The 27,511-nt window shown below is 48.6% G+C and overlaps 1 protein-coding gene across 4 annotated transcripts in view; it reads left to right on the top strand.

The window, feature by feature from the left end:
- The first annotated feature begins 4,333 nt into the window (after positions 1-4,333).
- LOC109920402 (glutamate--cysteine ligase regulatory subunit-like) overlaps positions 4,334-27,511 on the top strand; it is a 25,763-nt gene continuing 2,585 nt past the window's right edge. For 2 of the 4 annotated variants that reach the window (XM_048617981.1, XM_048617980.1), the window contains exons 1-6: positions 4,334-4,553; positions 13,297-13,368; positions 18,013-18,097; positions 21,531-21,587; positions 22,716-22,918; positions 24,501-24,615. In XM_048617981.1, coding sequence (XP_048473938.1) covers positions 4,431-4,553; positions 13,297-13,368; positions 18,013-18,097; positions 21,531-21,587; positions 22,716-22,918; positions 24,501-24,615 — 655 coding nt within the window. In that variant the 5' untranslated portion in view covers positions 4,334-4,430. The remainder of the gene's footprint in view (positions 4,554-13,296; positions 13,369-18,012; positions 18,098-21,530; positions 21,588-22,715; positions 22,919-24,500; positions 24,616-27,511) is intronic. The other 2 variants (XM_048617984.1, XM_048617982.1) reach the window with 1 other exon arrangement.

The following is a 27,511-nucleotide window of genomic DNA, read 5'->3' as shown; positions in this document are numbered from 1 at the left end:
CCCGAAACGTTAACTCCGATTTTTCTCTTCACAGATGCTGCCGGACCTGCTGAGCTTTTCCAGCAACTTCTGTTTTTGTTAACCCTTGCGCACAACCCCACTTCCAGACTTGCATCACTGTTTAAGAGGGGTTTAGACAGACACATGAACAGGCAGGGAAGAGAGGGATATGGACCATGTGCAGGCAGATGGGTTTAGTTTAGAATGGCATCATAGTCGGCATAGACATGATGGGCCGAAGGGCCTGTTCCATTGGTTGCGTTTCAGCTATCTTGCCACCAAAACCTCTGGAATTCCCTCTTTCCTACTTCTTCATCCTAAAGCTGACGTTCCAGCTGGTGTTTTTGGTTACCAATCCCCTTCCTTGGCCAGACACTATGCCTGTGATGCACTTTGACGCAATAATGACCGCCAATGTTGCTGAAACCATCTTAAATTCCACTCCTGGGGGCGCGGGGATGGTGTTTCTTGCAATTGACAATTTTCTCCTTTGCAGATGACATGGTATTGAAATTCCTGTGGGTTGAATGAAGAGGATGTGGCAGGTAGGCAGGACACTGAAGTCTGGCTGCTCTCTCTCATCCAGATGGCACCACACCATGTAAGGACAACCAAAGCTGGGTGGTGGAGAAGTCAATTTTACAGGAGGGAGGGAGAGAGAGAGAGAGAGGGAGAGAGAGAGGCAGAGAGAGAGAGGAAGAGATGGAGGATGAGATGGTGAGAGAGAAGGGGAGAGGGAGAGAGAGAGGCAGAGTGAGAGAGGGACAGAGAGAGAGAGAGAGGATGAGAGGGTAAGAGAGAGAGAGAGGGAGAGGGAGAGAAAGAGAAAGAGATGGAGGGAGAGAGAGAGAGGGAGAGGGAGAGAGAAGGAGAAAGAGAAAGAGAGAGGGAGAGAGAGGGGGACAAAGAGAGAGAGAGAGTGAGGGAGAGAGAGGGAGAGGGAGAGAGAGAGCGGGAGGGAGAGAGAGTGAGAGAAGCAGATGATAGACAGGATTAGGGAAGAAATTGCAGAGTAAATGTTCCTTTGGAAGTGTTCCACTTGTTTGAACAAATAAATGAGAATGAATGAATTAGTCTTATTGTCACACCTAGTCACCTGAGTAGAGTGAATAATTTACACATCGCCACTTATGCTGCCACTTTAGGCACCAAAGAACATAGGTACAGATTCTTAAGTATGAACTCGTAGGGGAAAAAAAATCAAAACATAAAGAAATAAAAAGTCCCGCAATAAATTAGAAAAACAGAGAAATGAGAGTTCAACATAACAAGACTTCCAACCCAGACCGCACCAGGACTCATCTAGAAGCCGGGAGTTCGAGTCCACACTGAGGCCGGGAGCTCGAGTCCACACTGAGACCGGGAGCTCGAGTCCACGCTGAAGCCGAGAGTTCGAGTCCACGCTGAGGCCGGGAGTTCAAGTCCACGCTGAGGCCGGGAGCTCGAGTCCACGCTGAGGCCGGGAGCTCGAGTCCACGCTGAGGCCGGGAGTTCGAGTCCACGCTGAGACCAGGAGCTCGAGGCCACGCTGAGGCCGGGAGTTCGAGTCCACGCTGAGGCCGGGAGTTCGAGTCCACTTTCAGGTTTGGAGTTCGAATCCACGCTGAGGCTGAGAGTCTGCACCAACTTTCACCCTGGGCATTGCCGGGTGGGTCTAATGTGGGAAAGTGGAATTAGTGTAGTGTGGCTTTGGCAGTACGGGGTTGATGGGCAAAAGGTCTTCTTCTGTACTGTATGATTCTTTAGGCCCGCACCAGTCAAAAACAGCCACCTAACTATTCTAATCCCATTTCCAGCACTTGGCCTTCTATACCCTGGCATCTCAAGTCCACATCTAAATACTTCTTCAATGTGATGAGGGTTTCTGCCTCTCCCACCCTCACAGGCAGTGAGTTCCAGATTCCCACCACTCTCTGGGGGAAAATGTTTTCCTCACACTCTCTCTAAACCTCCTGCCCCTTACCTTCAATCTATACCCCCTGGTCATTGATCCCTCCACCTGGGGGAGAAGTTCCTTCCTATCTACCCTGTCTATGCTGCTAATAATTTTATACATCTCAATCATGCCCCTCCCCCCGCACCCCCCAATCTCCAGTTTCTCCATCATTTCTGGTGTCACCCAAATTGTTGTCCCCCTCCAATCTTTCACCTACCTGCAGCTTTTCCTGACATCATTTGAAGACAGGATTTGGAGACTGACCACACCTCTCCCTGCAGGCTTGGCTGTAAAAGGCGCCATGTAAATTCAAGTTCTTTCTTGATAGGATTCCCCATTGTGACCATCCATCCAAATCCTCGTCCAGCTCCTGTCCAGCACTCAAAAGCCGCAACGCTGCCTCTTAACGCCCACTAAAAGCTCAAGTAATTTCTTCCACAAAGCTCATGATATTTAGTCTGTTAGATCTTTCGGCCGCTTGACTTTTTAATCTTAGCTTTTGAGGCCTTTGTCACATGCAGGATCGTCCTACTGGCTTAATAGCTGACAACAATAACGTGCGTTGACGTAGCGCCTTTAACAGAAAGAGGTGGGACTGAGTTGCAGAACTTAGGTACCCAGCTGGTAGCTGACGCTCTGTGCCATATCAAGGGAGCGCTGCACTGTTGGAAGTTCCATCTTTCAGAAACAATGGCCTTTAAACTGATGGAGTCTAATTTGGATAATTGCGAGGTATTTTATTTTGGTAATACAAACAACGACAGGATTTATACAATTAATGGCAGGGCCCTGGGTAGTGTTGTAGAACAGAGAGACCTAGGTGTTCAGGTGCATAATTCTTTGAAATTTGCATCACAGGTAGACAGGGTGGTTAAGAAGGTGTTTAGTACGCTTGCCTTCATTGCTCAGACCTTTGAGTTTAGGAGTTGGGACGTCATGTTGAGGTTGTACAAGACATTGGTGATGCATCCTCCAGAGTTCTGTGTCCAGTTCTGGTCGTCCTATTATAGGAAGGCTATTATTAAACTGGAACAGGGTTCAGAAAAGATTTACCAGGAATTTGCTGGGAATGGAGAGTTTGAGATATAAAAATAGACTGGAAAGGTTGGGACACTTTTTCCCTGGAGCATAGGAAGTTGAGGGGTGACCTTATTGAGGTTTATAAGATCATGTGGAGTATAGATAAAATGAATGACAAGGGTCTTTTCCCTAGGTTGGGGGAGTTCAAAACTAGGGGGGCATATTTTTAAGGTGAGGGGAGAAAGATTTAAAAAGGACATGAGAGGCAATTTTTTGACAGAGAGTGGTTTGTATGTGGAATGGATTGAATTAGCTTTATTGTCACTGACGCAAATGAGTACTGCAAAATGTTTATAAATTGCCACTAATGCCACCATCTTAGGTACAGAGGTACATAGGTACAATCCTCACTCACAGAATGGAGAAATGAAGAAAAAAAAAGTTACATTACAGCTATACACGGTATAACCATAGGTCAGAAGAAAAAAGCAAAGTGAAAAAGATAAACATCAGAGTCTGTATCCAACAGACCAACACAGTAGGTCTTCACAGGGCCTGGTCACTGGCTGCCATCACATTCTGCACTGAGCCACTGCTCAGGTTCAGTTCCACCCTCGGGCGACTGTCTGTGTGGAGTTTGCATATTCTCCCCGTGTCTGCATGGGTTTCCTCCCACAGTCCAAAGATGTGCAGGTTAGAGTGGATTGGCCATGCTAAATTGCCCATAGTGTACAGGGATGCACAGACTGGGTGAGTGGGTTAGTCATGGGAAATGCAGTGACTCAGCACTTCTCCGGCCGTGGATGAAAAGGCAGCGATTCCGCACCTTCATAGCTAGTTCATTGACCCATAACACTAACAGTGACTCTGCACTTCTCTGGCCGCGGATGAAAAGGCAGCGATTCTGCACTGTCATGGCTAGTTCATTGACCCGTAACACTAACAGTGACTCAACACTTCTCTGGCCGTGGATGAAAAGGCAGCGATTCTGCACTGTCATGGCTAGTTCATTGACCCATGACAATAACAGTGACTCAGCACTTCTCCAGCCGCAGATGAAAAGGCAGGAATTCTGCGCCGTCACGGTTAGCTCATTCACTAGGAGCCCAGTACTGAGTGAGCACCCAGTTTCAACAGACAGATCTCCCACCCACAATAATGTTGGCGATCAGTTGCACTTTTAGTTCTTTGACTGAGTGCCAAAAATGCGAACCCTACCCACTGGAGCTGACTGTTCAATCCTTAAACTAAGTGCTTTCTTCTGACTGGCTCTTGTTTCGTATTTCTCCTCATTGGGTGTGTCTTAGTGACGTCTGAGGGCAGGAATTCCCTGTTTACAAACCAATTAGTGTAGAAGAATTACTGGTGACTCAGTTAGTGTTTGAGGAACTCTGTTTGAGTCAACACAGCTGAATTCACTCAGATAAGAACCCACAACTCCAAGACTTTCCGAAAGCATACCTTGCCGGCAAACATGACTGAACTGAAGAGGGAAATCTTTAATCTCAAGGAGGTGAAAACCATTAGCGTATACATAGGTAATGCGGTGAGATGGTGTGGATCAATGAAGAAACGTCCAATATCAACGGCTCAAGAGGTAGTGTATTTATCTGTGATAGAGATAGTAGGAACTGCAGATGCTGGAGAATCCGAGACAACAGGGCGTAAAGCTGAATGAACACAGCAGGCCAAGCAGCATCATAGGAGCAGGAAGGCTGATATTTCAGGCCTAGACCCTTCTTCAAAAATGGGGGAGGGGAAGGGGTCCTGAAATAAATAGGGAGAGAGGGGGAGGCGGATAGAAGATGGATAGAGGAGAAGATAGGTGGAGAGGAGACAGACAGGTCAGAGAGGCGGGGATGGAGCCAGTAAAGGTGAGTGTAGGTGGGGAGGTAGGGAGGAGATAGGTCAGTCCAGGGAGGACGGACAGGTCAAGGGGGCGGGATGAGGTTAGTAGGTAGGAGATGGGAGTGGGGCTTGAGGTGGGAGGAGGGGATAGGTGGGAGGAAGGACAGGTTAGGGAGGCGGGGACGAGCTGGGCTGGTTTTGGGATGCGGTAGGAGGAGGGGAGATTTTGAAGCTTGTGAAATCAACATTTATACCATTGGGCTGCAGGGTTCCCAAGCGGAATATGAGTTGCTGTTCCTGCAACCTTCGGGTGGCATCATTGTGGCACTGCAGGAGGCCCAGGATGGACATGTCGTTTGAGGGGTGGGAGGGAGAGTTGAAATGGTTTGCGACTGGGAGGTGCAGTTGTTTATTGCGAACCGAGTGTAGGTGTTCTGCAAAGCGATCCCCAAGCCTCCGCTTGGTTTCCCCGATGTAGAGGAGGCCACAACGGGTACAGCGGATGCAGTATACCACATTAGCAGATGTGCAGGTGAACATCTGCTTGATGTGGAAAGTCTTCTTGGGGCCTGGGTTGGGGGTGAGGGGGGAGGTGTAGGGGCAGGTGGAGAACTTCCTGCGGTTGCAGGGAAAAGTGCCGGGTGTGGTGGGGCTGGAGGGGAGTGTGGAGCGCACAAGGGAGTCATGGAGAGAGTGGTCCCTCCCGAGCACGAAACCATCATCTCCCAAACCATCCACAACCTCATCACCTCAGGTGACCTCCCACCCACGGCCTCTAACCTCATCGTTCCCCAACCCCACACCGCCCGCTTCTATCTCCTTCCCAAAATCCACAAACCTGAATGCCCTGGTGGACCCATTGTCTCCGCCTGCTCCAGCCCCACCGAACTTATCTCCAACTATCTGGACTCCATTTTCTCCCCCTTGGTCCAGGAACTCCCCACCTACGTCCGTGACACCACCCACACCCTCCACCTCCTCCAGAACTTCCAATTCTCCAGTCCCCAACACCTCATCTTTACCATGGACGTCCAGTCCCTCGACACCTGCATTCCCCATGCAGATGGCCTTAAGGCCCTCCGCTTCTTCCTGTCTCACAGGCCCGACCAGTCCCCCTCCACTGATACCCTCATCCGCTTAGCTGAACTCGTCCTCACCCTCAACAACTTCTCTTTCAATTCCTCCCACTTCCTACAGACAAAGGGGGTAGCCATGGGTACCCACATGGGCCCAAGCTATGCCTGCCTCTCTGTAGGTTACGTGGAACAATCCCTCTTCCGTACCTACACTGGCCCTAGACCCCACCTCTTCCTCCGTTACATTGATGACTGTATCGGCGCCGCCTCGTGCTCCCACGAGGAGCTCGAACAGTTCATCCACTTCACCAACACCTTCCACCCCAACCTTAAGTTCACCTGGACCATCTCTAATACCTCTCTCTCCTTCCTGGACCTCTCTGTCTCCATATCGGGCAACCACCTAGAAACCGATATCCATTTCAAGCCCACCTACTCCCACAGCTACCTAGAATACTCCTCCTCCCATCCACCTTCCTGCAAAAATGCCATCCACTATTCCCAATTCCTTCGCCTCCATCGCATCTGCTCCCAGGATAAGGCATTCCACTCCTGTACATCTCAGATGTCCTCGTTTTTCAAGGACCGCAACTTCCCCCTGTCAGTGGTCGAGAATGCCCTCAACCGTGTCTCCCACATTTCCCGCAACTTATCCCTCACACCCCGTCCACGCAATAAGAACCAAAAAAGAATCCCCCTCGTCCTCACATACCACCCCACCAACCTCCGGATCCAACGCATCATCCTCTGACACTTCTGCCATCTGCAATCTGACTCCACCACCAAAGACATTTTTCCGTCCCCACCCTTATCTGCTTTCCGGAGGGACCACTCTCTCCATGACTCCTTTGTTCGCTCCAGACTCCCCTCCAGCCCCACCACACCTGGCACTTTTCCCTGCAACCGCAGGAAGTGCTACACATGCCCCCATACCTCCTCCCTCACCCCCATCCCAGGCCCCAAGAAGACTTTCCACATCAAGCAGATGTTTACCTGCACATCTGCTAATGTGGTATACTGCATCCGCTGTTCCCGTTGTGGCCTCCTCTACATCGGGGAAACCAAGCGGAGGCTTGGGGACCGCTTTGCAGAACACCTACGCTCGGTTCGCACTAAACAACTGCACCTCCCAGTCGCAAACCATTTCAACTCCCCCTCCCATTCCTCAGACGACATGTCCATCCTGGGCCTCCTGCAGTGCCACAACAATGCCACCCGAAGGTTGCAGGAACAGCAATTCATATTCCGCTTGGGAACCCTGCAGCCCAATGGTATAAATGTTGATTTCACAAGCTTCAAAATCTCCCCTCCCCCTACCGCATCCCAAAACCAGCCCAGCTCGTCCCCGCCTCCCTAACTTGTCCTTCCTCCCACCTATCCCCTCCTCCCACCCCAAGCCCCACCCCCATTTCCTACCTACTAGCCTCATCCTGCCCCCTTGACCTGTCCATCCTCCCTGGACTGACCTGTCTCCTCCCTAACTCCCCACCTACACTCATCTTTACTGGCTCCATCCCCACCTCTCTGACCTGTCTGTCTCCTCTCCACCTATCTTCTCCTCTATCCATCTTCTATCCGCCTCCACCTCTCTCCCTATTTATTTCAGAACCCCCTTCCCCTCCCCCATTTCTGAAGAAGGGTCTAGGCCTGAAACGTCAGCCTTCCTGCTCCTATGATGCTGCTTGGCCTGCTGTGTTCATCCAGTTCTACGCCTTGTCTCTGTGTATTTATCTGTGTCAACTCTTCTGGCTAATGTTCGAGAAGGGTGTAAATGAATTGAGGGGAGACAATGGCCTACTGGTATTATTACTGGACTGTTAATCCAGAGGCCCAGGCAATGTTCTGGGGACCAGTTCAAAATCTGCCATGGCACTTAGTGGAATCTGAATTCAATGAAGAAAACATCTCAATTTATAGATCTAATGACAACTGTGAATCCATTCTCAGTTATCAGGAAAAATGCAACCGGTTTACTAATGTCATTTAGGGAAGGAAACTGCCATCCTTACCTGGTCTGGCCTACATAAATGCAAATTCTTTCTTGAAAGGCTTCCCCTTTGTGAGCAGCAATGTGGCTGACTCTTAACTGCCTTCTGCGCAATTAGGGATGGGCAATAAATTTTTTGTGGCCGCTCAGTGGTTAGCACTGCTGCCTCACAGCGGGTTCGATTTCAGCCTCGGGTGTCTGTGTAGAATTTGCACATTCTCCCCGTGTCTGCGTGGGTTTCCTCTGGGTGCTCCAGTTTCCTCCCACCATCCAAAGATGTGCAGGTTAGGTGGATTGGCCATGCTAAATTGCCCGTAGTGTTCAGGGATGTGTAGATTAGGTGGGTTAAAGGGAGATGGGTCTGGGTGGGATGCTCTGAGGGTTGGTATGGACTTGTTGGGCCGAAGGGCCTGTTTCCACACTGTAGGGATTCTATGATTCTATGAAATGCTGGTCTAGCCAGCGACGCTGTCACCCCGTGATTGAATAAACCAAAAGTGGGTGAAAGCACCATTGTATTCCAAAACTGCCCTCTTTTCAAGGACACTGTAGCATTGATATAAATCAATGTGGACCAGTTGAGCCAACTGGATTTGATCCACATTATGATCCACACAAGCCTCTTTTATCGAACCTTATCAGAGCGTCCTTTCTCCTACATGTCCTGGATTGCCCTAAAACGTATAGAACATAGAACATAGAACAGTACGGCACAGTACAGGCCCTTCGGCCCATGATGTTGTGCCGAACTTTTACCCTAAACCTAAGGTCTATCTAACTTCCACCCCTACCTTATACTATCATCCATATGCCTATCTAATAGCCGCTTAAATGCCCCTAATGAGGCCGACTCCATTACCCTCTCTGGCAATGCGTTCCACGCCCCTACCACTCTCTGAGTAAAGAACCTACCTCTGACATCTCCCCTATATCTACCTCCACTCACTTTAAAACTATGCCCCCTCGTAATAGCTACCTCCACCCTAGGCAAAGTCTCTGGCTGTCCACTCTATCTATACCTCTGATCATTTTGTACACCTCTATCAAGTCACCTCTCATCCTTTGTCATTCTAAAGAGAAAAGCCCTAGCTGTCTCAACTTTTCCTCCTAAGACCTTCCCTCCATTCCAGGCAACATCCTGGTAAATCTCTTCTGCACCTTTTCCAACGCATCCACATCTTTCCTGTAATGAGGCGACCAGAACGGACACAATACTCCAGATGTGGCCGAACCAGGGTTTTGTATAGCTGGAGCATAACTTCACGGCTCTTGAACTCAATCCCTCTATTAATGAAAGCTAACACACCATACGCCTTCTTAACAACTCTATCCACCTGGGTGGTATTTGTGTCATTCAAGTCAATGACTCCCAGTGGTAGTAAGCGAGTGTCCACCACCTGTATCACTGGTCAACTCTATGGCAAGGGTGTTTCCATGTCGCTGTTTTTTTTGAGGGCTCTTGTAGCGCAGCAGTAGTGTTCCTACCTCTGGATCAAGAGACCTGGGGGAGGGGAGTGGGAGTGAGGTTGGGAGTAGGAATAGTGGATGGGAGTCGGAGTGGGAGGGCATGGGGAGTTGGGTCGAGAGTGGTTATTGTTGGTAGGAGTGGGAATGGTGGATGGGATTAGTGTGGGGGTTTGTGAGTGGGTGGGAGTGGAAATGGTGGGTGGGACTGGGAGAGGGAGTGGGAAGCATGGAGTATGTGGGTTTGCGAGTGGGAATGATGAGAGGTCAGAGTGGGAATGATGGGTAGGAATGGGAAACGTGGGTGGGAGTGGAGGCAAATGGGGGTGTTGGGAGCCCCAATGGGCTCTCGAGCTATAATGTTGGAGTCACGAGGGTGAAGGCAATAATGGCAGTCCAGGTTAAAACAACCATGATCTTACTTTGACAGACCATGGCTCCCAAAGCTCTCCCTAACAGTTTCGAAGCCTCAAAATAGCAGGAGGAGACTTGGGAAGTATTGAACCCATGAGTGTGGGAGTAGTGGAGACCAAAGGAATAATTTGTGAGAGTCTTCATTGATGTATTTACCATCTACTTCCAGCCAATATTGTGAGCAGCATTGACGATAACAGTGAGAGACACAGATCAATATAGATGTTTTGTCGTTGATGCTTTTGATTGGGAGGGGAGGGAGGTCATTATGTGAAATTTGACTCTCCTCGAGTTGAGGGAAAGAGTGAGATAAACAAGCCACAATGGAAAGAACAGCAAAAAGCTGAACTCTTGTGTTTTAGATATTTGTCATCATCACGCTGTGACACACCTCTGAAGCAGCTGGGGCTTTAATGTTGGCCTTCTGTTTCAGAGAAAGGGACACTACCATGGCACCACGAGGGCAGTCTTTCAGACAATTGCTTGCAAAGTAGCGATGCTGATTACTGACAGCACGGGTTCGATTCCCACACTGGCTGAGGTTACCATGAAAGACTTTCCTTCTCAACCTCTCCCTTCACCTGAGGTGTGGTGACCCTCAGGTTAAACCATCCCAACGAATCGTTTTCTCTAATGAGAGAACAGCCTTGTGGTCTGTTGGGGCTTTGGCGGGTTTTAACCTTTTATCCCCATCATTGTCACACTACCACTGTCCCATCCTAACTTACACACTGTACTGAGTTTACAAATTTACAATGGGAGAGAAAATGGGTCAACAAAAGACCCAAAAATGACAAACATTAAGAGCGATACTTTTGCAATATCTCTGACCATAGAAAATTGACATCAGTGGCCTATAATCAATACAAGTATTTATTGCTACAATTACCCAGCTAGGAGAATTTTTCCACTTTAGATTTGAACAAAAGTTTCCTTGAGTAGATTTGTACATTCAGGATGTTCAATTCCATTCTGCCTCCAGGTGCTACTGACTAAGGCACTAAGGCAATTTTTGACCAGATGTTGATTGCAGTAACTTCTAGAGGGGTAGTTTTAGTTATGTCTTTGATATTACATTGTTTCTGTTTCAGAGATGACCGCATGGTAATTGCAGAGCACATCGTTATGTTGTAAAGATATTCAGTAAATTCAATAGAGAGAAAACACATTTACAATGGCCGGGTGTATAATCCTGGAATAACTGGCAAGAGAATGCAATTTCAAATCCCACTGTGCAGTAGGTTAAGGATTTTAACTCAGTTTGAAATGAATGTAGAAGATAAACATGTTTTCTATTAAAAGTGAGCATGAGGCTCCCAGATTGTTGTGGAAAAGATATGCTTATTAATTTGTACTAACATAGAAATGTGCAATCCGTGCCTGGTCTGGACTAGATGTTACTCCACACCAATGTGGTTGGTTGGACATGACCCTCAAAGTACTTTGTAGTGTTTGTAATGAGGCTTAGCCAGCTGGACCTCGTAGAATATGAGCTCCCTGATTGGAGCGGTTAACCTGGTCCTATCAGGGAGCTCTGGCTGATTTAAAAAGGTTGAGGATCAGGGATATTGACACTCTGTATGTGGCAGTACTGTAGTCAAGAACTGTTCATATGTAAATAAAGGGTGAATGGGTAATGGGATACCAGCCTGTGTAGAGTTATTTCATATTTCACCAGGGCTGTTTAGATGTTCCAAATCCCACCTACCTCTACCATTCAGAAGGACAAGGATAGCAGATACATGGGAACACCACACCCTGCAAGTTCCCCTCTAAGCCACTCACCATCCTGACTTGGAAATATATCGCTGTTCCTTCAGTGTGTCTGGGTCAAAATCCTGGAACTCCCTCCCTAAGGGCATGGTGGGTGCTCACCACCCCAAGGGCTACAGTTGGTGAAGAAATTAGCTCAGCACTACTTTCTCAAGGGGTAATTAGGGATGGACAATAAATGCCGACCCATCCAGTGCAGCTCATATCCCAGGAATGAATTTTTAAGAGTGGCCTTGCAAAGCACTCAATCAGAAAAGATTGACGATAAGTTCTGAGCTTTCCAGGGAAACGCACGCCCCATGTTCTGGAAAAGGATGGGCGAATATTGAAGATGCTGTGTTGATTTAGAAGCAAGAAGGTAGTCAGGACCTTGAACTACTGCCAATAAAATGGGGCCCCTTTCTTCAGTTGCTTGTTTGGTCCTGTAAATCCACAAGTCTAATCTTCAGTATGTGAACAAGTGTGGACAGGTACCTTGTCATCCTGAGAGTTTCCTTCCACAACTGAACGCAGACACACCTGCCAATTCTTAGACAGGGGGTAAAAAAATAAGTTCAGCATCTTAAACCCGGTCAGAGGTAGGGCATTCTCACCCATACCCCAGTTGAGTAAGCTTCCCCAGTGAGAGACAGTGGGCAGTGTCCTTGCTTTGTAAGCCGGCAGCTTCCCAGTTCAAGCTCCACCTTGGTCAAGAACAAATGTGTTCATATCATTGGCCAAAGGGGAGGGTCAGCTTGTTATTTCTGTCCAACGCATGTTAACGGCGGTCAGCAAGAGTGGCAGAGATTCCTAGTCACATCAAAGAGCTTCTACCATCGCTCTCCCTGTCACCAGATTGAAAGATGAATGCCTCACCTGCTGGGATGTCCTGGAGGGTCAGGTGGTTGGGTCGGCATGGACAAGATGGGGCAAATGGCCCCCTTCTGTGCTGTATCATTTCTATGGCTAGTGGGTCCGTGTAGATCACAGGGTTCTAGCTGCAGTGGATTCAGACCCTTGCCCTGTGTGGGGACGTTACAAAATGTCAAAGATAGTAGGAACTGCCGATGCTGGAGAATCTGGGATAACAAGGTGTAGAGCTGGATGAACTCAGCAGGCCAAGCAGCATCAGGGGAGCGGGAAAGCTGATGTTTCGGGCCTAGACCCTTACAAAATGTCAAACCTGTTTTTGACCAGAATACTGAATGAGAGAAGAAGGCAAGTCTCCTTCAGGGAAAACAAAATCAATAAATGTCTGTGTGTGCAGCATAGATATATCCTAATCCATCTGCTCAGTGACGTTATTACACACCGCAGGCGGGACTTGTATCCTGGCCTCCTGGCTCTGAGGTAGGGACACTACCATTGTGCCGCGGGATCCTCCTGTGCGCTGAGTGTGTCATTATACTTTAAGAGATTAGTGCTGTTGAATGGCACGTTGACACACAGTGAGATGGAACCAAGATTAGCAGAATGGTCCAAAGCTCATCATGGAATTATATCCCTCAGTCTATCATACCGGGCTTATGTTATTGATCAGAGATCAGGACTCCACTTCCTAATTCACTCTATCTCTTTCTCCCACTTAAATGTGCTCCTGCACTTTGGACCAAGATTCTGATTACATGTCCCCATAATTTGCTAAGGGTATCCACAACCAATTGTGCATGACAATGGCTCCTGGGACATTAAACACGCTATATAAATGCAAGTTGATGCGTTACTCCACTGACCCACCTCTTCCACCTTTCAATTTAATAAAAACCCGTTGCTATCAAACCCCTCTGATTTCTTTCCAGGCTCTGGATTGCCTCAAAGCTGCTTTGTTTGAGTGGGGTTCAAAGTTCAATTCTGATCAAACGGAAGGCCGGGTAAGTCTTCACTTTTGGCTGCTGTATGTCTCAGGGTCCTCTCAGTACTACAGTGACCTGTTCTGGTGCTGTGTTCCAATGAAGATCAATGTAAACTCACCAGAAACCGCTGCACCCCAGCACTTTACAGCACCATAATCACTATCTCCACTTTAGTCTCATTGCCTATTGTTTATTGGTCCTCATTAGGATGGTTCATCCTTGGCAAGGCCAACATTCATCCCTAACTGCCTTTGGTCTTTAATTTCCTTTATTCTTTGTTCACTTAGCAGCTAGTCAGGATCCTGCCATTCACACCTCATCCAGACATAACCTTTTCCCCGACACAACAAGGTGCAGGGCTGGATGAACACAGCAGGCCAAGCAGCATCATAGGAGCAGAGAGACTGACGTTTCGGGCCTAGACCCTTCATCAGAAAAGGGGGAGGGGAAGGGGGTTTTGAAATAAATAGGGAGAGAGTGGGAGGCGGATAGAAGAGGGATAGAGGAGAGGATAGGTGGAGAGGAAACAAACAGGTCGAAGAGGCGGGGATGGAGCCAGGAAAGGTGAGTGTAGGTAGGGAGTTAGGAAGGGGATAGGTCAGTCCAGGGAGGACGGACAGGTCAAGGGGGCGGGATGAGGTTGGTCGGTAGGAGATGGAGGTGCGGCTTGAGGTGGGAGGAGGGGATAGGTGGGAGGAAGAACAGGTTAGGGAGGCAGGGACGAGCTGGACTGGTTTTGGGATGCGGTAGGGGGAGGGGAGATTTTGAAACTTGTGAAATCCACATTGATACCATTGGGCTGCAGGGTTCCCAAGCGGAATATGAGTTGCTGTTCCTGCAACCTTCGGGTGGCATCGTTGTGGCACTGCAGGAGGCCCAGGATGGACATGTCGTCTGAGGAATGGGAGGGGGAGTTGAAATGGTTCGCGACTGGGAGGTGCAGTTGTTTGTTGCGAACCGAGCGTAGGTGTTCTGCAAAGCGGTCCCCGAGTCTCCGCTTGGTTTCCCCGATGTAGAGGAAGCCACACCGGGTACAGCGGATGCAGTATACCACATTGGCAGATCTGCAGGTGAACATCTGCTTGATGTGGAAAGTCTTCTTGGGGCCTGGGATGGGGGTGAAGGAGGAGGTATGGGGGCAGGTGTAGCACTTCCTGCGGTTGCAGGGAAAAGTGCCGGGTGTGGTGGAGCTGGAGGGGAGTGTGGAGCGGACAAGGGAGTCACGGAGAGAGTTGTCCCTCCGGAAAGCAGATAAGGGTGGGGAGGGAAAGATGTCTTTGGTGGTGGGGTCGGATTGCAGATGGCGGAAGTGTCGGAGGATGATGCGTTGGATCCGGAGGTTGGTGGGGTGGTACGTGAGGACGAGGGGGATTCTTTTTTGGTTTTTATTGCGTGGACGGGGTGTGAGGGATGAGGTGCGGGAGATGTGGGAGACACGGTTGAGGGCGTTCTCGACCACCGAGGAGGGGAAGTTACGGTCCTTGAAAAACGAGGACAACTGAGATGTACGGGAGTGGAATGCCTCATCCTGGGAGCAGATGCGGCGGAGGCGAAGGAATTGGGAATAGGGGATAGCATTTTTGCAGGAAGGTGGGTGGGAGGAGGAGTATTCTAGGTAGCCGTGGGAGTCGGTGGGCTTGAAATGAATATCGGTTTCTAGGTGGTTGCCCGATATGGAGACAGAGAGGTCCAGGAAGGGGAGAGAGGTGTTAGAGATGGTCCAGGTAAACTTAAGGTTGGGGTGGAAGGTGTTAGTGAAGTGTATGAACTGTTCGAGCTCCTCGTGGGAGCACGAGGCAGCGCCGATACAGTCATCAATGTAACGGAGGAAGAGGTGGGGTTTAGGGCCGGTGTAGGTACGGAAGAGGGATTGTTCCACGTAACCTACAAAGAGGCAGGCGTAGCTTGGGCCCATGCGGGTACCCATGGCTACCCCCTTTGTCTGTAGGAAGTGGGAGGAATTGAAAGAGAAGTTGTTGAGTGTTAGGACGAGTTCGGGTAAGCGGATGAGGGTATCAGTGGAGGGGGACTGGTCGGGCCTGCGGGACAGGAAGAAGCGGAGGGCCTTGAGGCCATCTGCATGGGGAATGCAGGTGTAGAGGGACTGGACGTCCATGGTAAAGATGAGGTGTTGGGGACCGGGGAATTGGAAGTTCTGGAGGAGGTGAAGGGCGTGGGTGGTGTCACGGACATAGGTAGGGAGTTCCTGGACCAAGGGGGAGAAAATGGAGTCTAGATAGTTGGAGATCAGTTCGGTGGGGCAGGAGCAGGCGGAGACAATGGGTCGACCAGGGCATTCAGGTTTGTGGATTTTGGGAAGGAGATAGAAGCGGGCAGTGCGAGGTTGGGGGACGATGAGGTTGGAGGCCGTGGGTGGGAGGTCACCTGAGGTGATGAGGTTGTGGATGGTTTGCGAGATGATGGTTTGGTGCTCAGGGGTGGGGTCATGATCAAGGGGGCGGTAGGAGGAGGTGTCGGAGAGTTGGCGTCCGGCCTCGGCGATGTAGAGGTCAGTGCGCCATACTAATAACCTTTTCCCCCTTGCTTTTCCCATCACTACTCATTTTGGCCTTGTACCTTAAGAGTTCGTCATCACTTGGATCTCCCTATCTGCGGAAGGACGCTCTGGCTGTGGAGGGAGTGCAGCGAAGGTTTCTCAGACTGATTCCTGGGATGGCAGGACTGACAGATGAAAATAGACTGGATCAGTTCGGATTATATTCACTGTAGATCAGAAGACTGGGGGCAGTGTGGAATCTTGTAGAAACCTGTAAAATTCCAACTGGAAATAAACAGGGTAAAACACAGGAAGGATGTTCCCGATGACCAGAGAGACCAGAACCAGGGAGTCACAGTCTAAGGAGAAGGTGTAGGCCATTTAGGGCTGAGATTCGGAGAAATGTCTTCACCCAGAGGGCGGGGAACCTGTGGAATTCTCTGCCACAGAAACTGGTTGAGGCCAAAATATTGAATGTTTTCAAGAAGGAGTTAGATATCCTTCCTGGGGCTAAAGGGATCAAAGGGAGAAAGCACGAACTGGGAACTGAGTTGGATGATCAACCATGATCATATTGTTTGGCATAACAGGCTTGTTACATAACATCCCTGATTGGATGGTGGACTTGCTCCCTGGCCTTTAATTGGCTGAGACTTTGTAAATGACCAGAGGCATGTTTCCAGCACCCGCGGTATTTGGCTTTCACTCCTGTTGCTCGTACACACCCCCTTCCGCGTCATTGACTGTTTCTCGTGTACATTTTTATCTCTAAACTAAGGTCAGACCGACCCCACAGCTCACTGTCCCACCCAGCCTAATGTTGTCTGCAAACTCAGAGGTACTTTCTTTGGCTCCCTCATCTCAATCACCAATAAACCCGGTGAATAGCTGGCATCTGAGCACTGGGCCCTGCGCTAAAGTCACCATAGTCCCATTCCCTCATTGGAGAGGAGCAATTGTTTAGTCTAGGGGTTCACCACACTCTTGGGAAGAGGGTGAGGTAGAGAAGCCAGGACCCTCACGGTAATCTCAGCCTATGCGGGAACTGAACCCACACTCTGCCATCACAATCCAGTCTTCCTTCTGCCCTTCATCTCCGTCCAAGGCCCCAAACAATTATTCTGTATCTGACAGGGATTCACCTGTACATCCTCCAACCTGGTCTTCTGCCTCCATTGCTCCCGATGTGGTCTCCAGAGCGCAGACTCGGTGACCCATTTGTGGACCATCTATGTTCCAAACAACACCACCTTCCTGTTGCCAGCCATTTCAACCCCTCCCACTCACTTAGTGACATTTCCATCCTGGGCCTCCTCCAATGTCACAATGAGGCTGCACGAAAATTGGAGGAACAACGCCATATATTCTGCCTCAGGAGCTTACAGCCCAATGGCCTCAACATAGAATTCACCAGCTTCAAAATCTCTCCACCCCGGCCTCATCACATGTCCAGCCCTCCCTCTCATCTCCGCCTCCTTGACCTACACAACCTGTCCATCTTCCTTCTCACGTATCCGCCCCACCCTCCCCATTGACCAACCTCCACAACCCCCTACCTGCATCCACCTATTACCACCCCACCTACCTTCCCCCAGCCCCATACCCCTCCCTCTATTTATTTCTGAGCTCCCTTCCCACTCCCCATTCCTGATGAAGGGTTCCAACCCGAAAAGTCGACTTTCCTGCATCAGAGATGCTGCCTGACCTGCTGTGTTCCTCCAGCCCCATACGGTATCGACTCTGACAATCCAGCATCTGCCATTCTTGCTGTATCCAACCAACCAGTACCATACTATTCGCAGCCTGCCACTCACAAAAAGGCCTGTTTATTCCAGAGATAGTAGGAACTGCCGATGCTGGAGAATCTGAGATAACAAGGTGTAGAGCTGGATGAACACAGCAGGCCAAGCAGCATCATAGGAGCAGGAAGGCTGACGTTTCTGAAGAAGGGTCTAGGCCCGAACCTTGTTATCTCTGTTTATTCCAAAGCTTTGTTTCCTGTCTTTCTTATCTCACTAACTTCCAGTAATGGGAAGATAGGAGTTCAAAGGCTGAAACTTTTAGATTTCTTTATTTATTTGGCTTATTCTGTTTACCATCGGTTCAATTATTAACACTGCTTCTTTTTTTATCTCCTCTGTCTTTCTCCTGACCAATTCTACCAGGGGTTACCCAAACACCTTGTCTGTAATCTTATTCAGCCCACAGAGAGGATTGACCCTAATGAGAGAGAGGATATCCGAATATCAGGTAGGTACTTTCTCAGGGAGAGACACCAATGGTTATTTTTCTAGTCACGTATTCTTTATAGAATCCCCACAGTGTAGATGCAGGCCAATCAGCCCAACAAGTCTACACCAACCCTCTGAAGAGCATCCCACCCAGACCCCTCCCTGCATTTCCCATGGCTAACACACCTAAACTACACATCCCCGAACTCTATGGGTAATTGAGCACAGCCAATCCGCCTTTGGACCGTGGGAGGAAACCCACACAGACATGGGGAGAATGTATAAACTCCACACAGACAGTCAGCAGAGGGTGGAATCGAACCTGGGTCCCTGGTGCTGTGAGGCAGCAGTGCTAACCACTGAGCCAACCATTGACACAGAGCAAAGGCTAAATGCATCAACCCTGTATCTTCAGGAGGAGTGACACTGGAAATCCATAAGAAATGGAAACAGAAGTAGGCCATTCAGCCTTTCAATAAGATCCTGACTGACCCAACATTCCTCACTTCCACTTTCCTGCCCTTTCCCCTGATTCCCCGAATGATCAAGTATCTATCTATCTCAGCCTTAAATATACACAGGGACTCTGCCCCTACAGCTCTCTGTGGCAAGTAGTTCCAAAGACTCACAACCCTCTGAGAGATGAAATTGCTCCTCATCTCAGTCTTAAATTGGCACCCCAGCTACATACCACTATGGGGCAAAACCAGAATCAGAACTACCCACCATGACAGACCAGATGATATAAATTCAGAACAGAACAGAACAACAGCGCTTCAGCTGAGACGAAACAGCACTGAAGATGTCAATTAGAAGGGAGATGAAACGTTTGCATGAAATCCAGTCAGCTCGACAAACCAACCAACAACTCCAACCACAACCCAAGCTACTGATCTCCGCTAAAACATTGGCACCCCTTTATTCTGAGACTGTGCCCACTGGTCCTAGACTCTCCCATGAGGAGAAACATCCTCTCAGCATTAACCTATGTGGATAGGTTGGAGGACCTGGGTCAGTTCTGCCTGGAGAAGAGAAAGTTGAGAGGAAATTTGATCCAGATGTTCTAAGCCACAATGACCTGGGCAGAGCAGAGAGTGAGAAACTGTCCCTGTGGATCGAGAAGGAGGGGTTGCAGATTTAAAGTAATTAGTGAGACTCAAGAAAAGACTTTTTCACATGGCGAGTGGGTGTTAGGATCTGGAACGTGTGGCCTGACAGTGTGATGGAGGCTGGTCCAACTGATGATTTCAAAAAGGGAATTGAATGATCATCTGAAATGGGAGAACATGCTGGATTACAGGAAGAAGGCAGTGAGTGGGATTAGGTGAATCGGTCTTTCGGGAAGCTAGGCTGGACAGGATGGACCAAACAGCCTCCTTCAGAATCAGGCCACAGAATGAGTGATTACTCTTGTTCCAAACTCAACCTGTTCTCTGGAGGACTGTGTCCAGTTTTGGTCACCCTGCTATAGGAAGGATATTATCAAGCTGGAGACCTCTCAGAAAAGATTTACTAGGATGTTGCTGGGAGTGGAGGGTTCGAATTATAAAAATAGACTGGGGATATTTTTTACTGGACCGTAGAATGTTGATGGGTGACCTGATTGAGGTTTATAAAATAATTGAGTGGTGTAGATAAGGTGAATGACAAGGGTCTTTTCCCTAGGGTGGGGGAGTTCTAGGGGACACTTTTTAAAGTGAAAGGAGAAAGATTTTAAAAGGACATGAGGGGCAACTTTTTTACACCAACATTGGTTCCTGTGTGGAGTGAAATGCCAGAGGAAGTGGTGGATATAGGTACAGTTACAATGTTTAAAAGACATTTGGATAAGTTGATGAATAGGAAAGGTTTGGGATATGGGCCAAGTGCAGGAAGGTGGCACTAGTTTAATTTGGGAATATAGTTGGCATGGACTGGTTGGACTGAAGGGTCTGTTTCCATGCTGTATGATTCCCTAGCCTCTCAGTTAGCTGGTGTGTAAATGGTTCAGGTTGGTACAGATTTTCCGGTTCATTTATACAAGTTTACAGCTAACCATTAAGGTCTGGGAAAAAAAAACCATTTGCTCCACTGTTGTAGCACTGCACTGTTTTCAACTCCTGTGCTAACCTTGGCCCCACATCAGTATTTCCACAAGGAGAACAAATCATTCCATAATAAATGTGCTCGTATTGCCACATCCAGGAAGGAAGGAGATGGGACAGTGGCTAACTTCCGACTTTAAACTAAAAGAAAGAACTGCGGATGCTGGAGAAATGAAACAAAAACAGGAACTGCAAGAGAAACTCAGAATCAATGTTTCGGGTCCAATTAATCTCTCTCTCAGATCTGTTAATAACTAGGAAAAAGTGCTATTGAAACTGAAGCCAAAGTAAATACCATTTCTTTCCCAGCTACTAACAGTTCTGAAGAGGCATCACTGGACTCAAAACGTTAACTCTGCTTTCTCTCGACACAGATGCTGCCCAGACTTGCTACATCTCTCCAGCAATTTCTGTTTCTGCTCGAAATTTAAAAGATGCCATTCCCGTACTCTCTCCAAATGCATCTTATTTCACTTCATGATGCAAGAAACACAACAACATCTTGCATTTCTGTGTCATCTTTAACGTTGTGAAATGTCCCAAAGTCTTTCTCAGGAATAGTGTTAAACTTTGCCATTGGGCAATGCGCATTCAAAAAGGGGAGCATATTTTAAGGACCAGCTTCAAGTAAGTGTGGACATTGGGACAAATTAATGAGTTAACCCTTCTGACCTGTTCCACGATTCAATAAACTCAAAGCTGATGTTACGTGAGCTTCAGCCCACTTTCCTGACTCCAACAAAGAGGAGTGGAGAAGGGAGAGAATTCCAGAGCTCGAAGGCCCAGGCGACCAACCGTGAAGCAATGGGATTTGAGTGACACTTACCAGACCCGGCATTACAAGAGGAGAGAGATCACAGAGGGTTGGAGGAGGTTACAGAGATAGGGAGGGGGTGTAGGGGGTTGGAGGAGGTTACAGAGATAGGGAGTGGTGTAGGGGCTGGAAGAGGTTACAGAGATAGGGAGGGGATGTAGGGGCTGGAGGGGTTAACAGAGATAGGGAGGGGTGTGGCAGTTGGAGGGGGTTACAGAGATAGGGAGGGGTATAGGGCCTGGAAGGATAACAGAGATAGGGAGGAGTGTAGGGACTGGAGGAGGTTACAGAGATAGGGAGGGGGTGTAGGGGTTGAAGGAGGTGACAGAGATAGGGAGGGGGTGTAGGGGCTGGAGGAGATTACAGAGATAGGGAGGGGGTGCAGGGTCTGGAGGAGATTACAGAGATAGGGAGGGGTGTAGGGGCTGGAGGAGATTACAGAGATAGGGAGGGGTGTAGGGGCTGGAGGAGGTGATGGAGATAGGGAGGGACCTAGCAGCTGATTTCTTTGATTGCTTCTTCTTCCTCACATTGTATTTTTTTCTCTCCCACAGCCAAACTGTTCATCTGTAAAGCTGACACAATGTTTGTTAAAGAGGCTGTGACGAGAGGTGAGTAAGGGATTGTCAGTGGACAGACCCACATGAGAGTGTTTGTCCTCCATCTGCTTTATAAATCTGGGACTCTCAGTGTCAAGGTTACTGTGAAGTTAAGATTTCTATAAACATCAGGCTGGCGTTTCCCAGTATCTGCAGGATTATGCCTGGGATTCATCTTTGAGGTGTTGCTGATAAAAGAGTACATGGTCAAAGCAATATATCTTCAGGCCTCCCTTCAGAGTTGAGCGCAGGTTTTAACCTGCCTCTTCAATGCAGTGCTGGGGGAGTGCTACTTTACAGCTGTTGCTGTGCATTTACAACAAGGTATTAACCCACAGCCCCATCTGCCTGCTCCTGTATAGCAGGTGGCAGTGACACACTATTTAGATGTGAACCCAGAAATCTCTTTTACCCCTGCACTGCATTCATGTCTTAGCACGTCCACAAACAGGCTTCCCTGGCCCTTTATTGTGTTGCTATTTCCGGGATTGCGCTGTGCACAGGAGGATGCAGTGATGGCAAAAGTCGTCCGTTGCTTGTGAAATGCCGTGGGTATGACATAAAGCTCACCCTTTCCACAGCAGCAACCTATCTCATCCATTGACTGTTACCTTCGATAGGCTGAATGACCTCCATCTGAGCCATTATGACTCCAAGAGAGCCCATGAACACACTTTCCAGATCCTTGCTGGAGGTTGTAAATAATTCCCCTGTTCTTGCAGCTTATTGGGCCATCAATGGCATCCATTCGCTCCTGCTTTAGCATCTATGAGTGTCCTCCTGCACAATCTCAGCTGGGTGCTCCTATTGCAGAGGAATATGATGCCACTCACCTTGGGAATCACCCTGTGTTGTGCAGTCACCGATGAGTCCTTGAAAATCTCCCTCTAAATGTATCAAGTTGGGTTCAATTACAGAGTTCTCCTCCTCCAGAGTTGCTCAGTGCCTGACCTTTCCACATGTAATCCTGGTAGATCCTAACCTGTAGTGTTCACCATCCACCAATGTGTACCTGCCCATAGACTTGGGGCCTCCCTTCACCATCATCCCTAGGTTGGACAACTAAAGACCCAACTGGCCTGGCGTTCTGAATTCAGGAAGTGTGCAATTAAAGAGGACCTTTTCGCTTTTCAATTCCAGCCTGTTTGGAGCTAGGAATCAGCCAGCTGGATTCTGTAATCCTCGCAGTTGCTGCCCTATCAGAAGGGCACCGACCAACTCTGGAGGACCTGAAGCCTTATTGGAAAGAACTGGAGGACTTGGTCCAAGAGCAGAAGATTGCGTCCATCGGAGTTTCAGACTTGGACCAGGAAGTGTTGGAAGCTTTGTGCCAGCACACTCAGGTGTGTTCTCCGCCCACCCCAACCCCGTTTCTCTTCTGTCCCCATTCTCCTGAAGCCTTGTTGCATTTGCAGCTCTCTAATTCCTTACCCAGGTGGATATATTCCATCGCACACAGGACTCAGCCAGAGCTCGGCTCGAGTACCACTCCAGAGCACAAATTCTTGACCGTCCATCCCTCTGCAGCACTGCGGGAGAGCTGCACTGCCAGACGTGCTGGGTTTTGGAAGACATGTGCAATCCAGGGCCCCTCTGGCTGAGTAAAGATCCCATGAACTTGGTCATTCACCTTAGCCAGTATCTGTACCTCTCTCTCAACATTGCCGAAAGAAATAGTGGTCACATTACTGTCGGCAGCTGTCCCTTCAGTAAACAACAGGGATTACAGAATCACAGACAGAGCCATCAATAAGTTCAATCCCTGATCTGACTTCACTGTTCTACGGGTACAATGGCAGGTTCAGAGCCAAAACGGGCTAAAATCATTGTGTGTGTGCGCGTGTGTGTGTCTGTGTCTGTGTGCGCGTGTGTGTGTCTGTGTCTGTGTGCGTGTGTGTGTGTCTGTGTCTGTGTGCGTGTGTGTGTGTGTGTGCGTGTGAGCATGTGTGCATGTGTGTGTGCGTTTGTGTGTGTGTTTGTGTGTGTGTGCATGTGAGCATGTGTGTGTGCGTGTGCATGAGTGTGTGTGCATGTGTGTGTGTGTGTGTGTGTGTGTGCATATGTGTGTGCGTGTGTGTGAGCGTGTGCATGTATGCATATGTGTGTGTGTTTGTGTGCATGTACATATATGTGTGTGTGCGTATGTATGCATGTGTGTATATGCATGCGTGAACATGCATGTGTGCCTGAGTGTACACCTGCATGTCTATGTGGGCATGTATGTGCACAAGTGTATGTACATGTGTGTCTGTGTATGTGTGTATGTGCATGCATGTGTATATGTGTATGTGAGCCTGTGTGCGTATAAGGGATGTCTGTTTGTATGCATATATGTATGTGTGTGTAGTGTGCGTGAAAATGTGTGTGTGTGCATATGTATGTGAGTGTGTGTGTGTGTCAGCAAGTATGTACAGAGTGTTTCGTCTGTGTGTGTGTCTGTGTGTGTGTGTGTCTGTGTGTGTGTGTGTGTGTGTGTGAGTGTGTATGTTGTGTTGATCTGGACTGAGATTCAGTTTGACACACACTGTAATCAAATAAACCTACAGTATTCTCTCTTGCCAAGTGCCTATCAGGAGCAAAAAGTATCGAATCCATCCAGACCCCATGTCAACAGGGAAGGTGTGAAGGAAATTAGTGAGGAGCAGATAAATATGAGAGAAATGAGACAGGACTTATACCTAATAGGCACAGAGAGAGAGAGAGAGAGAAACCGAGTAACATTTCTCATGGAAAAGGTCTTATTTGACTCAAAATGTTCATTCTGTTCCCCTCCCCACAGGTATCGCTGCTGAGCCTCTTCAGCAATTTCCAATTTTCTTTCCAATCTCAAGCATCTGCAGTATTGTGTTTATATCAGGCAACTCAAATGTAAATGTTTTCATCTACCTGCTGTCCCTGTTCTAACCTGGGTATTTTTACTCCCAGGTACGACCTAGCAGTTTACAGGTGAACCTGGCCTCTTGCTGTGTAATACCACCTGACCTTGCTGCCTTCGCCAATGAGAACAACATCCAACTGCTAACCCATAATGACCCTGCAGGTAAGCATTCTCTCAGAGTTTTCTCTGGCCAGCTTCTACTTACATTGCAGCTTGTTGGCACAATGGATTGACTATTAGACTTGGAAATTCCTGCTCAGGTTATGACAGTGTTACCGGTGACCGTGCACCAGAATAGTTCAGGTTCCTATCCTATTTGAGGGATCCAGCCCCCCAGAAACTCAGGGAGGGAGAATTCCACAAGCCCATGATTCACTCTGAGAGGAAAAAGTATTACTCCGTTTTAATATGGACCCCTAATTTTTAAACAATGTCTCCCTTAGAAAGTGGAGCATCTTCCAATTGACAGTGGACACAGGAACCCTCAAGATATTTAGATGTTAAGCACTTGAAACACCATAGTGTAGATAGCTCTAAGGCTGAGTGCTGGAAGGTGGGATTAGAATAGAATCTCTACTGTGGAGAAAGAGGCCATTCAGCCCATCATTGACCCTCCAAAGACCAGACCTGCGCCCACTGTAATCCTGCATGGGGCTTTTTTCAATCATGGTTAACCCACCTACCCTGCACACTATTGGCAATTTACATTCATCAATCCAACTACCCTGTACATCTTTGGACTGTAGGAGGAAACCCATGCAGGCACAGGGAGAATGTGTAAACTCCACACAGTTGCCCCAGGGTGGAATTGAACCTGGATCCCTGGCACTGTAAGGCAGCAGTGCTAACCACTCAGCTACCATGCTGCTCATCATCCAGCTGGAAAATGAAAAGTGTAGGGAAGTGGGTGCAGTGAGGATGGACAGGTTGGACACCAATGGTGGGAGTGTTGGGGTGGAGTGGGGGAAACAGGGTTGGTAAAGCAGGAGGCAAATTCTTCAGGAATATGGACAGACCGGGTTGGGATGGGGCAGTACGGTGGTTCAGTGGTTAGCCATGCTGCCTCACAACACGAGGGACCCGGGTTCGATTCCACCCTCAGGTGACTGTCTGTGTGGAGTTTGCACATTCTCCCTGGGTCTACGTGGGTTTCCTCCCACAGTCCAAAGGTGTGCAGGTAAGGGTGGATTGGCCATGGGAAATTGCCCATAGTGTCCAGGGATTTGTAGGTTAGGTGGGTTAGCCATGCAAAATGCAGTGTTACAGGGGTAGGGTATTGGGATGGGTCTGGGTGGGATGCTCTTTGGAGGATTAGTATGGACTCAATGGGCCAAATGGCCTGCTTCCACACTGTAGGGATTCTATGATTCGAGGCTATGTCCTGTTGGGACAGACGGCAATCTCCAGTCAGCAAGAAGAACGCGCTCACAAGACTAGCATTTGTAGCTCATCCCCAATTGCCTACGACTGTGTTCCAGGGGCAATGAAGTGACCCCCCCCCACCAATTTCCTGCAGGGCTGGAGTCATGTATAAGCCAGACCAGAAAAGGGCAGCAGATTTCCTTCCTCATTAGCGAACCCGGATGAGCTCTACAACATCATAAATAAAAGAGAGAAGTGAGGGTGCTGGAGATCCAAAATAGAAACAGAAATTGCTGGCGAAACTCAACAGGTCTGCCAGCATCTGTGGGAAGAAAGCAGAATTAATGTTTTGAGTCTATTGACTCTTCATCGGATCTAAGCATTTGGAACAATGGGTTAGCTTTTAATTGCAGATTTATTAATTGAACTTAACTCTGCATTTATGGATTAAATTTAAATTCCAGCAGCCCCCTTGGTGGGATTTGAACCAATGTCCCATAGAACATTAAGCTGAATCAGTGGCTCAGTGCCATTACCAGTGCATCACCATCAGACTGAAATGACCTGAAGATCTGCTTATGGAATTGTTATCTGAGGGAGGGCTGTTCACTTCTCTTTGTTCCGGGAAATTGTGCAGCTCTGAAACCAATTCTGAGCAGGTTCACTTGACTGGTTCCTCAGGGATTAGCTTATGAGGAGAGGCTTGACCTTGTACTCATTGGGGTGTCGAGGTGATCTTGTTGAAACCTGGAAGATGCTGAGTGGATATGAACAGGCTGGTTGCTGAAAGACAGAGTCAGAAAGCATTTACAGCACAGAAAGTGGCCCTTTGGCCCATCGTGTCTGTGCCAGTTGTCAAACATCGATCTGCTCTGATTTGGGGGATTTTGGGTGGCACAGTAGTAGTCAGCATTGCTGCCTCACAGCGCCAGGGAGCTGGGTTTGATTCCAGCCTCAGGCGACTGACTGTGTGGAGTTTGCATGTTCTCCCTGTGTCTGCGTGAGTTTCCTCCGGGTGCTCCGGTTTCCTCCCACAGTCCAAAGGTGTGCAGGTTAGGGTGGATTGGCCATGGGAAATCGCCCCATAGTGTCCTGGGAGGTGCAGGCTGGGTGGGTTAGCAACAGGGAATGCAGGGTTACAGGGATAGGGTGGGTCTGGGTGGGATGCTCCTCAGAGGGTTGGTGTGAACCCAATAGGCCGAATGGCCTACTTCCACACTGCAGAGGGGTTCGATGAACTTGGATTGTCAAATCAGTCATTCCTTCCCAATCCAAGCCCAAATTCAGTGTCTCCATAACCACACAATAAAATCAATAGCTTTATTTTGTTTTAATTTTGGAGAAAGTCGACCCTTTCAATTGCCTCAAATCAAAGCAAAATACGGCATACGCAGGAAATCCGAAACAAACACGGAAACTGCTGGGAAATCTCAGCAGGTTTGGCAGAAGCTGTGGTGAGAGAGAGAGAGAGAGGCAGAGTTACAATTTTGAGTCCTGTACGACTCATCTCCTGTGCCTTGTAGCTTTCTCTTCTGTGTTGCTGTTGTCAGCGCAGGTGATTCTTCCATTCCTGGAGACTTTCCTGTCAATCCTGGAGCATTGCCGATGGAATTCTGGGCCTGCTTGCTCAGGAATTTCCCTCTAGAACTGACCGAGCCGTCATGTTGCAGAAATCAATGTGATTAATCATCCCCCC

The sequence above is a fragment of the Rhincodon typus genome, chromosome 38, assembly GCF_021869965.1.
Source record: "Rhincodon typus isolate 14 chromosome 38, sRhiTyp1.1, whole genome shotgun sequence".
In the NCBI taxonomy this organism is placed as follows: Eukaryota; Metazoa; Chordata; class Chondrichthyes; order Orectolobiformes; family Rhincodontidae; genus Rhincodon; species Rhincodon typus.
This window is presented reverse-complemented; position numbering and strand designations above follow the sequence as displayed.